Source organism: Camelina sativa, chromosome 8, assembly GCF_000633955.1.
Source record: "Camelina sativa cultivar DH55 chromosome 8, Cs, whole genome shotgun sequence".
Lineage (NCBI taxonomy): Eukaryota > Viridiplantae > Streptophyta > Magnoliopsida > Brassicales > Brassicaceae > Camelina > Camelina sativa.
The window spans coordinates 25,873,677-25,884,367 of NC_025692.1; the positions used below are offsets into that span (position 1 = coordinate 25,873,677).

At 37.6% G+C, this 10,691-nt stretch overlaps 3 protein-coding genes across 3 annotated transcripts in view; 1 reads left to right on the forward strand and 2 right to left on the reverse strand.

Moving 5' to 3' along the window:
• The window catches only part of LOC104708670 (glycosyltransferase family protein 64 protein C5-like), a 10,175-nt gene extending 8,331 nt beyond the window's left edge, over positions 1–1,844 (reverse strand). The window contains exons 1-4 of the mRNA XM_010425268.2: positions 1,305–1,844; positions 1,030–1,152; positions 742–909; positions 421–650 (exon numbers count right to left, since the gene is read on the reverse strand). Of these exons, the coding sequence (XP_010423570.1) occupies positions 421–650; positions 742–909; positions 1,030–1,152; positions 1,305–1,589 (806 nt within the window). The 5' untranslated portion in view covers positions 1,590–1,844. The remainder of the gene's footprint in view (positions 1–420; positions 651–741; positions 910–1,029; positions 1,153–1,304) is intronic.
• Positions 2,756–4,848, reverse strand: LOC104708671 (phytol kinase 1, chloroplastic-like). The gene is made up of 6 exons (XM_010425269.2): positions 4,451–4,848; positions 3,824–3,891; positions 3,599–3,730; positions 3,396–3,511; positions 3,165–3,279; positions 2,756–3,074 (listed from the first exon to the last, which is right to left on the reverse strand). The coding sequence occupies exons 1-6, from the start codon at positions 4,757–4,759 to the stop codon at positions 2,888–2,890; spliced, it is 927 nt and encodes a 308-aa protein (XP_010423571.1). The 5' UTR covers positions 4,760–4,848; the 3' UTR covers positions 2,756–2,887.
• Positions 6,780–10,691, forward strand: part of LOC104708672 — a gene marked incomplete in the record, with an annotated part of 7,278 nt that continues 3,366 nt past the window's right edge. Inside the window, 8 exon segments of the mRNA XM_010425270.2 lie at positions 6,780–7,503; positions 8,370–8,456; positions 8,656–8,759; positions 8,917–8,967; positions 9,146–9,317; positions 9,404–9,724; positions 9,950–10,153; positions 10,238–10,691. Of these exon segments, the coding sequence (XP_010423572.1) occupies positions 7,003–7,503; positions 8,370–8,456; positions 8,656–8,759; positions 8,917–8,967; positions 9,146–9,317; positions 9,404–9,724; positions 9,950–10,153; positions 10,238–10,691 (1,894 nt within the window).

The window sequence follows — 10,691 nt, forward strand, 5'->3', positions numbered from 1 at the left end:
CAGTTCACAACCCCAAGCAAAAAACCAAGTAATACAACCACGGAAATAGCAGATGCAAGAGAGGCATAACCGAGAATAACCCGATGAAACAGATCGCCTGAAGTTACACGGTCACCATCAACAAGACCAATGAATTCACCAGAACTTAGCTGTTTCACATCGAAATGATGCTGCCTAACTCCGTTCCAAGAATTTTTACCTTTATCCGACGCTTCCAAAGAGAAAGGGACTTCAACTTCTCTGTACTCTTCCTTGGAAATAGCCTCAACCTTGAAAATGCGTATCCTTTTCCCGTAGTTTTCACCACAATCTTGACCAACACGATAGAGATTCCCGTCGTGTAAAAACGCTCTGCCTCCATTTCTTGCACCAACACTTCTTTTACCATTGTAGATAGGATTCATCTTGTGTGGTTTCCATGTGCCAAGAGGAGAGTTGCTGTACCAAATTTCCAATTGTCCATTCTTCTTTGTCCCAAAGCTACTGTGATCTGATCCAAACAGCCAATAGATTCCTTCGTGATGGATTATAGTCGAATCAACAAGCGGCTTTTTCATGATAACTTTCTCCAGCTTCCAACTCAAGGGAAAGTTCACAGCGCGGTATAGATTAAGCTGTCCTAGCTCGTTACTCTCCGGCATCATGTATATCTTTTAAACCAACAATCAAAAAAAAGTAAGGTAAAATTTTCAAGATACAGGAATGATCTGAAACAACAGCATGCAACTGAATATATCTTACTTCTCCGTTGTAATTGAAGACGAATGGAAAAGACAAGTGCCAAGCCTCATCCAATGCTATACCAAGAGTTTCCCAAGTAGCTCCTTTGTCAATACTTTTAGCGACTCCTATATCCCCTTGCATTGTAATGGGGTTTTTAGTTTCGAAGAAGAGGTATAGAGTATCACCCTGTTTGAATCACCCAAAAATCAGACTCACAAGAAAATAAATATTATGTAGTTCCTCTGCTTTTATGATCAATTGAAGAAACAAAAGGGTTCAAGGATCAGGATTATATATATATGGTACCTGTACATAAAGAACAGGGTCAGCTACAAAGTTGCTTGGAAGACCAGAATTGGTCAAGGAGGCACATGTTAAAACTGGATTAGACACAGGCCATGCTCCACTCTCATTCCTCCATACATTGACCTGTTTTTTTAAAATCACCCATACTCATCAGAAACACAATGTCGTAAAATCCCTAAAAAAAATTATGAACCCTAGATGGAAACTATTACCTGTGACCTAAGGCAAAAAAACAAAAACAAAAAATTGAGAAAACAAAAATTAGAGAAACTTACGGATTCGATTGGTTTGAGAGAGAAGGGAGAATCACCATAGAAAACACCAATGGACCATGAACCTTCATTATCCTCTCTGCAACCCAACGAAGACGACGATACATGATCCGTACGGCCGATATGCGGAGAAAACACGAACCACGCGTACGTCACGGCAACCAAAGCGTAAAACCCAAAACAGGAAGCGAAGAACAGAAAACGCCTCCCGGAGCTTCGATATCTGTAACGGTGGTGATGCTTGTTGTGACCAGAACCAGCAGCAACGTTCTCCGTCTTCTCTTCCATTATCGGATTTATTATCTTCCTCCTCCTCCTCCTCCTCGGCGGCTTAACCGTGTAAATATCGCCGTAGAGATTTTATTTTTATTTCTTTTTTTTCTCTGTTTTTTTTTTTTTTGGTAATTATGAATTCAAAATTTTAGTAATTAAAATCCTTAATTACGAAATATTTTTTACCATTTAAAGGTTGAAGAAAGAGAGATCTCTCTTCTCTCATCATCTCTCTCGCTGCGGTGCAGAGGAAACTAAAATAAAAGGTGACGAGTGTGTGTGTGTGTGTGTTAATGCAGAAGCGAAAACGTTACTTGGCATGTTTGTTGAATTTACCAAAACACCCCTTTTGGTTTGCTTTTTTGTAGTGACACGTGTAAACCTACCGCTACACGCGTGGAAACCAGAACCGGCCGCTTCGGGTTTTCGTCAGTATTTTGTCCGGTTTAATTTCTCCAATTTATGAGATAATTACAAATAAGTTTACATTGGATACTATCAGATATGCATTTAATTTTAACGCTTTAATTTTTATTAGTCTTGGATATGTGATCTGTGAATGACTCAGATACTAATATTAAAGTCAATTTTCTTTGAATGAATTGAATTCATCTTTTTGGTAAAATATCTTTGCTTTTACTGTCTTCGTGTCTTAATAATCGAAATCAGATCCACCCCGATACTGATCTATTTACGGAAACAATTTTGAATCATGGATCAATTATTAGGTAACAACAAAATAGTAATCAAAGACAGATTTTTCTTTCTCATCATAAAATGCATTCATTGATTTGGAACATTGCATTTTAGATTTCAATATTTCATGCACAATAGAGAGAATGTAGTTTCCTAAAATTTTGTATCGTACTGTATGTGTGTATTTAAAGAAATTTTCCTTTATTGTTTTTTTTTTTCATTGAGAATTACCAATACATATCGTAAATCGTCAACAATGAATCAATGCTAACCTCTCGCGAGTCACAAAGTCGCAATAGTTGTTGTTAGGTATCTTTTTCTTGATTCGGGGGGATACATTACATTGATATCATCATCACTATAGTATTTCTTAAAAAAGGAAATCTCAGTATACCCCTATATTTCTAGGAAATTCACACCATGGTTCATTGGTTCATTTTTGTTTTCTATGTACCGAACACTCCTAACCCAAAAATCAGATTAGATATTTATGAATCTTAAGTTGAATTGTAATGTAAATGGCAGAGGTAAAATCTATACAACTTGTAGCATAACTGTGGTCTGTGGCAACATTTGTAGGTCGTCTCGTCGGTTTATATATGAGGGGATTAATCTAATTAATATTCGAAACATAAATAAGCAGCTAAAATTGTAGCCAGAGGAACCGAAACGTTGTCGTCTACTTGATCCGTGATGGGTAGAGACTCGACCACCGTGGCGACCATTGAGACCAATGCGACTCTCTGGAAAGTCGTTTCCCAGTTCATGTTAAGGTACCCAAGACTCGAGTAATAGTAAAGTAATCTGCAAATTACAAAAGTATAGTAGTTGCAAAAATGTCATCTCAGTTCGGTCATCATCATGAAGGAGACATTTTGGTGGTTGTTTTTTTACCCGATAGAGATGAAGAAGCCGAAGATGAACATAGAGATGCTCCCTGCCCAGCTTTTTCTTGGGTTGTAAGGTATCTTTGCTGACCCAAACTTGCGTCCCATGATATCAGCTATTCCTACAAAGACGTTTTGATCATGTTTGCACTTAGACTCTTTCTTTCCAAATGGCTATTTAGATTCCAATAATATACGTAGCCCAAAAAATGGGATTAACAGGTAAAAAAAAGTTTACCATCGCCACCGCACATCATTGCTAAGGATATCATACCGATAGGAGACTCTCTCCAGAAGAAAACTGCAGACATAAGAAGTGCTAGAACGTAGAATAAAGGACCTTTAAGCAACTCTCTGTGTTGGTTTGAAAACAAAAGTCATCAGATTCTTGTAAAATCATGAAGAGTTGAGGAAAAAGAAAAGAGGTAGACAAAAACTTACTCTGGTCTCCCTTCTCTTGTGACGGATTTGATTAGCGTAGAATTGGGGGAAACGGATAATCCGTTAACAACAAGCCTTAAGCCATTCACTAACGGAACAAAAGCAGCAAAGTATCGAGCCTCGCTCGATCCGCTAAACTTAAAGGTGAAGAAATAAGAAATCAAAATGCTGCGAGTTTTATACGTTTTAGAGATTTACTAACACATGGAGAAGTTAAAGCAATACCTGAAGATTGGCCACGCCAGTACAAAAAGCAGACCTGAGAGTATATGCACAAGCTTTCTGCTCAAACTCTGCTCACACCATTTAAGACAAAGTGAATAGAGAGAATCACTATTACGGATAAGAAAAAAAAAAAAAAGAGAATCAAAGAAATTGTTTCCTTCTTATTCTTACTTCTTAACACAAAGCAACATCAAATTATCAATTTAGATCGTATATGGATCTAGCTAGTGACATTGAACGGTATATGTTATTTTTTAGGGGTCAGCGATTACGGATAAGAGGTTTTAGAAAAAGTGGTAACACATAAACCGGTAAGAATTTTGTACCACTTTGCTTTTGTCCACTTCAGCTACCACTACTGTACTGATTGGTCATAATAAGAGTGGTACCAACTCTTTTACTTTTACAAATCCAATACTAAAAGCCTAATTCACAGCAAAAAAAAAATTTAGGCTCGTTCCTGTTTCTAATTAGTAGTAGTACTGCAAAAACTCGACTTGAGAAAATTCAAACAATAAGCAGTAGCAGCAGTGATATGTAGTGGTGAATTCGAATAACTAGCTCGATCGGAATTGTAATCTGGCGAAATTGTGTGTGTATAATTAAAATGATTATTAATTAAGAGACCTGTTGAATGACGTTTCGCTTGGTGAGACTCTCGAAGCTTAGGACGAGCGCGTAGGCTCCACCGAGCACTGCCACGGTGGCTGCGACGTCATGCAACAGCGAATTCGTCGCAACTGCGGAAGAGATCAGAGAATGACGAGCACGTAACTGACTAGCCGACCCCATTCCGGTCAAGCCGATGAAACAAGGAGAAGAAATCAAGAAGTTCGGCGAACAGAACCGGTGCGTCGGCAAAGTGTTGTTCCCGAACCTAGACCTCCGGCACAAATGAGGTTGGTTAATCGGAGATAGAGGTAAGGTTGCTGCCATGGACTGAGGGAGTTGAGCCCCGAGGGTTGAGGTTAAGGAGGAGGAAGAAGAAGAGAATCTTGTGAAGTGAATAAAAGATAAGACATAGGAGTATGATTGAATTTTCTTTTGTATATATCTTACTTTGTTTGGGTGTTAGTTAAGAAGACAACGTAATCTGTCAGGTGTCGCTTTCTCATTGATCGATACGAATGCAAAAATCTGACTCGCAGTGGGACAGTTGGTTCAGTTTTGTACTAACCTAGTGGTGGGAAATGACCAATGAGCATGGCCTATTCCGGGAATAAGTGTTTTTTACTATTTACGTTTCGTACTTGTATTTTTTGGGGGCTTTATATATTGTTAAATCCGACACTAGTTATTCTGAAATTTACAGAATAAAGTATATTTTGAAAGGGAAATATATCATAAAATTTAAAAGATCTGGGGGAAATTGTCCATTACTTCTTTCCTTTTCAAACAAGTGAAACAAGAGAAGACACAAATAAGATACCGTAATGAAGAATACAATGTATAAAATCTCAATGGTAAAGTATTGTAATTAGTGATTGTATGTCAGTACACATGTATGTATATGTGGATGTCAATATAAAAAGTATACGACCTGACACTTTTCTCAACAATTGCACGGATGAAAATAAAAATCTACGAAAAGGAAAAGAAAAGTGTACAAAATCATGTGATTATATAATTAAGAGCTAAATAATTATGGATGGACCCTCAAAACTTTAAACCATTGACAAATATTGTACAGTGTTATGGAAAACGAAAGGGTGTGTCGTCGTCGTGTGGATGAGGATGTGTTGTTCGCAACAACTTGTGATTCTTTGATGAAAAGACATGGGTTCATCAATATATCTACGTGACTACGTCTAATCGATTCAAATTTGTCCTGGTCTACGCATGTTACGTTTTAGGTTTCTTTTCTTTCTCTAGTGTTATGGTATTATTTCTTCCTACATTCTAAATTTGGAGAAAATTGGATGTAACCATATTTATATGCAGGATGCAGCATTGAATTAAAAGTAACCTACAAAAAAAAGAAGAAGAACAGTCCCGCTGCATTTAATTAATTCACTTGCAGAGTGCTTTTATTTGCACTATACACTGGTTGTACACTTGTACTATTATACCCTATAATTGCTCCTTTCTTAAGCATCTGATAACTAATAGTAGTAGTAATTTAGTAATAGTATTCTCATTTAATTTTGATTGTTTTATAATCAACGGACACGTTAGAAGATTAAATGCTTCAGATCATATATTAATACTCGTTTTTACCAAGCAAAAGCCACAAGAACGTATATTATTGTGATAAAAAAAAAACAATCGTATCGTATAAACTAGTATAAGATATAAATGAAAAACAATCGTATAATTAAACTAGGATAAGATATAAATGTCAAAAAAAAAACTAGTATAAGATAAGAACATTTTGCATCGGATTATCCGACTCTTAAATCACTACTTAACTCGAATGATTACACCTAAAATAAAGATAATTTAAATCATTCATTTTGATAAAAAAAGTTTCTTAGGAATAAAAAGTACAAAAACCTGATAATCTACGGGTACACACAACTTATTCGTTTTGGGTGATTATCTTTTTTTTTTGTTGTTTGTTTGTTGTTGTAAATATATCATCTAAAAAAGGTTCTTAAACCTACCTAGTAAAGATGCTTTAGAAACAGTAGTAGTCATGTTGTTTACACTCATTATCATTAGCAGTAGTACCATTTAATTTCCATAACTTAAAATAAAGCAAAGTGACATAATTAGATAGAGAGAGATTTACGAAAGAAAAGAGATTTCATTATCACTAATAGTGACAATTACTGCTCATGAAAAAAGCAAGTTGGACTTGTTGTTTTTTTTTACTGTGTGTGGTGTATGTAATAAAAACGCGTTTAAAAAATCTCATCTTTCTGACGATACGATTGTTGTCACCGTCCTAACTTAATTACACTTTTTTTTTTTTTTAATTTAAATCAATTAGAAATAATTTTTTTGGTTCAATCTCTCTCTCTCTCTCTCTTTCACATTCACACCACTGTCTCCGCTTAAACAGATTCGCAAAACTCAAAAATCAAAAAAGTACAGAAAAAGAATTCTCAATCTGAATATCTCTTTCTCATGGTGAAGTTTTGTGGCACCTGAAACAGAGAGAGAAGCTTCTTTCTTTCTTCTTCTTCTTCTTCTTCTTCTTCTTCTTCTTCTTCTTCAGTGAAGCTGCTTCTTTCTCCATGGGGAGAAACTCTCTCTCGCTCGAGATCGATGACAATGGCGGCGTCGGGAGAGACGGTAATCACAACCTCTCCGGGAACGGAGACTTATCTTTTCATTCCGTTAGGGATCGACTCCGTCTTAAGCGGAATTCAAGCGACAGGCGAGATCGATCTCACTCTGGTTTGGATCGGCCTTCGTTGCGTAACCGACCTCATCACATTGGCCGATCGCTGAATCGCAAGGGTTTGATCTCGTTGCTTAAGCCTCGCGGCACCTGTTTGCTCTACTTTCTCGTCGCCTTCACGGTTTGTGCGTTCGTTATGTCTTCCCTCTTGCTTCAGAATTCGATTACTTGGCAAGGGAATGTTAAGGGAGGGCTGGTGGGTAGTCGAATTGGATTGGGGACTACGTTGAAGTATGTTCCTGTTGGTATTGCTAAGACGTTGATTGAAGGGGAAGGGCTTGATCCCTTGCGTTCCGCTGTTAGGATCGGTGTTCGTCCCCCAAGGCTTGCTCTCGTGAGTTCTTTTCTTATATATACCTTTTTGAATTTATGCATTGGTAGAGACCTGTTTATTTAAGTGCTAGGATTGTTAGATCCACTTTAGTTACTCTCGTAGACTAGTGTTCACCACTGTTAGACAGATACTGATATATATATATATATATACTCAATGTTTCTATGTTTAGCACTTAGGGTTCCGAGGTTTTGATTGTGGGAACGCGCGACATTGTTCATTATGTTTTTAATTGAGGAGCCTTCCAAGTAGTGCTGATTCAGACTTTAGGAAAGGTTTTTGTTTTGGAAAAGAGCGCTTGGCCAAGATTCTCTGGGAAAGAGATTTTCTTTTAGAAAATTTGATGTGGACCCTGGTTTATCTTCTTTTCTCATCTTAGCTAAAGTAGATTACCACCAGCAAGATTGAATTAGTCAAGTAGGACTTTATGGGATCAAGATCTAAATTTTTGTGTTTGAGCCTGAGCCAATGGAAGAAATAATATAGTATTTTAGCAATCCTACACGTCCTGACTAGACATATACAGGCTCATGAGAAAGTGCCATATGCTTCAGTTAGACGCTGCACCTTGGTGTATTGGTATGGAATTGAAGCTAGATTACGTTGTAGTAGCGTTAAGAAGTCATGCTGGCATATTATTCTTGAACTTGAAAGTGGGTTGTTCACGGTTATTTTGCAATTACTTGCATGGTCAATCACTCGTTTCAGTCTAATAGGAGTCATGTCTACATTAGCTTTGGAAAATTACCGTTGTTATGTATATCAACCCTGTTTTATTTTCTCTGATCGATCTCATATTATCCTTTCTGTCTCTGTCTCCATGCACTTTGAGTTCATTCATCTGTTGTATATATTATGAACGACAGGTACTAGGGAATATGAAGAAAGATCCTCGAACACTAATGTTGGTCACAGTTATGAAGAATCTTCAAAAACTGGGTTATGTGTTTAAGGTGAAACTTTATGGCATTTTATGTTTGCAGCTCTAGCATTCATGTTGAAGATTTTTTACTCTCTCTTAATTATGCTAAAAGCAGAATGGATTCTCTAATTTGTTAATCCACCACAAATATGCAGTGAAGTGGATACAAGCTTATATGTGTCTTATTTCTCGCTTCTCTTAGAAAAGCTTGTGACCTTAAAAGTTGTCAGGTTTTTGCCGTAGAGAATGGTGAAGCACGCTCATTGTGGGAACAGCTAGCTGGCCATGTCAAAGTTTTGGTTTCAGGGCAGTTGGGGCACACTGATTGGACATTGTATGTGTCCTAGAAACTCTTTGAAAACTTTCTTATTGTTTTCCTGGCCATATTTTCAAATGAGATTTCTTGGCAAATGATTCTCGGTTGCTTTATTAAATATTTTTTGTTTCTCCAACTCCACCTAGATAAATTTACAGTGATTCATCTTCTGCAGCTTTGAAGGAGTTATTGCTGATTCGCTTGAAGCAAAAGAAGCCATTTCAAGGTGGGTAGATTAAGTTTGATTAGCAGCCTGCTATCAGAGTGACTTTTTGTATTGCGTACTTATACTGGTTGTTGCTGCCTAAGATGTGAAAAAGTAACAAGCTGTTGGGCTTCTCAGAATTTTGCAAGTTACTTCTGTAGTTAAGATTCTAGGATGATAAAATTATATATATATGCAGCCTTATGCAGGAGCCATTTCGTTCTGTACCACTTGTATGGATAGTTCATGAAGATATTCTTGCAAATCGGCTGCCTGTTTACCAAAGGATGGGCCAGAATTCTCTTATCTCCCACTGGAGAAGTGCTTTTGCGAGAGCAGCTGTGGTTGTCTTTCCACAGTTTACCCTGCCGGTAGATTCCTGTCCGCAATAAGCTTACATAAGTGTACCAAAGTGTGTGTTTTGTATTCGACTAAGACCTTATTATTATTTGTTCAGATGTTGCATAGCGTTCTTGATGATGGGAACTTCGTTGTGATTCCAGAATCTGTAGTTGATGTTTGGGCTGCGGAAAGCTACAGTGAAATCCGTACAAAACAAAAACTAAGGGAGATTAACGAATTTGGCGAGGATGACCTGATCATCTTGGTGCTTGGGAGTTCCTTCTTTTATGATGAGTTTTCTTGGGATAATGCCGTGGCAATGCACATGTTGGGACCACTTTTAACACGATACGGGAGGAGAAAAGATACCAGCGGTTCCTTTAAGTTTGTTTTTCTATATGGTAACTCTACCAACGGACAGAGTGATGCTGTACAGGTAAGAAATATTTTGGTTGGATTTAATCATATCTTGTCCTTCCTAGATGATTAGGAACTATAGTTTCCGTAATCAATGCAATCCACAGATGCTCATTGGTCTTGTGCTACTACAAACACATTCAGGGAAAGAATATCCTCGGACAATTTGATTCGTCTGTATGTGACTAGTATTGGTTGAGATTGAATACTGAAGACATAATTCTGTGTTAATACATGAATGCAGGAGGTTGCGTCGAGGCTCGGATTGACCGAAGGCACTGTTCGGCATTTTGGTTTGGACGAGGATGTGAATAGAGTTCTACTGATGGCAGATATTCTTGTTTATGCTTCGTCCCAAGAGGAACAAAATTTTCCTCCATTAATTGTGCGAGCTATGAGCTTTGGTATCCCAATCATAACACCCGACTTTCCTGTCATGAAAAAATATGTGAGTACACTGAAGTTAATAGTTTCCTGATTATCAGACAATGCCAAACACGTTGTTTGCTTATTGTCGGACCTTTAACTGCAGATGGCTGATGAAGTTCATGGAATATTTTTTCGAAGAAACGATCCTGATGCATTGTTGAAGGCATTTTCACCCTTGATATCAGATGGAAGGCTCTCTAAATTTGCTCAAACAATTGCTTCTTCAGGGAGACTCTTAACTAAGAACTTGATGGCAACAGAATGCATAACTGGTTATGCTCGGCTTTTGGAGAACGTACTCCATTTTCCATCTGATACTTTCTTGCCAGGTTCTATTTCTCAACATCAAGTGACAGCATGGGAGTGGAATCTCTTCAGGAGTGAAATAGAGCAGCCAGAAAGCTTCATCCAGGACTCCGCTTATGCTTCCATTGGAAAATCCGGAATTATTTTCCAAGTCGAAGAGAAGTTCATGGGTGTTATTGAGTCAACAAACCCTCTTGACAATAATACCCTATTTGTTTCCGATGAGCTTCCTTCCAAATTAGACTGGGATG

Coding starts and splice junctions, on each gene's coding strand:
- LOC104708671 (XM_010425269.2), bottom strand. CDS start 4,759: ATGGCAGCAACCTTACCTCTATCTCCGATTAACCAACCTCATTTGTGC. Junction 3,892..4,450: donor AGCGAAACGTCATTCAACAG/GTCTCTTAATTA, acceptor TGGTGTGAGCAG/AGTTTGAGCAGAAAGCTTGT. Junction 3,512..3,598: donor ACAAGAGAAGGGAGACCAGA/GTAAGTTTTTGT, acceptor AAACCAACACAG/AGAGTTGCTTAAAGGTCCTT.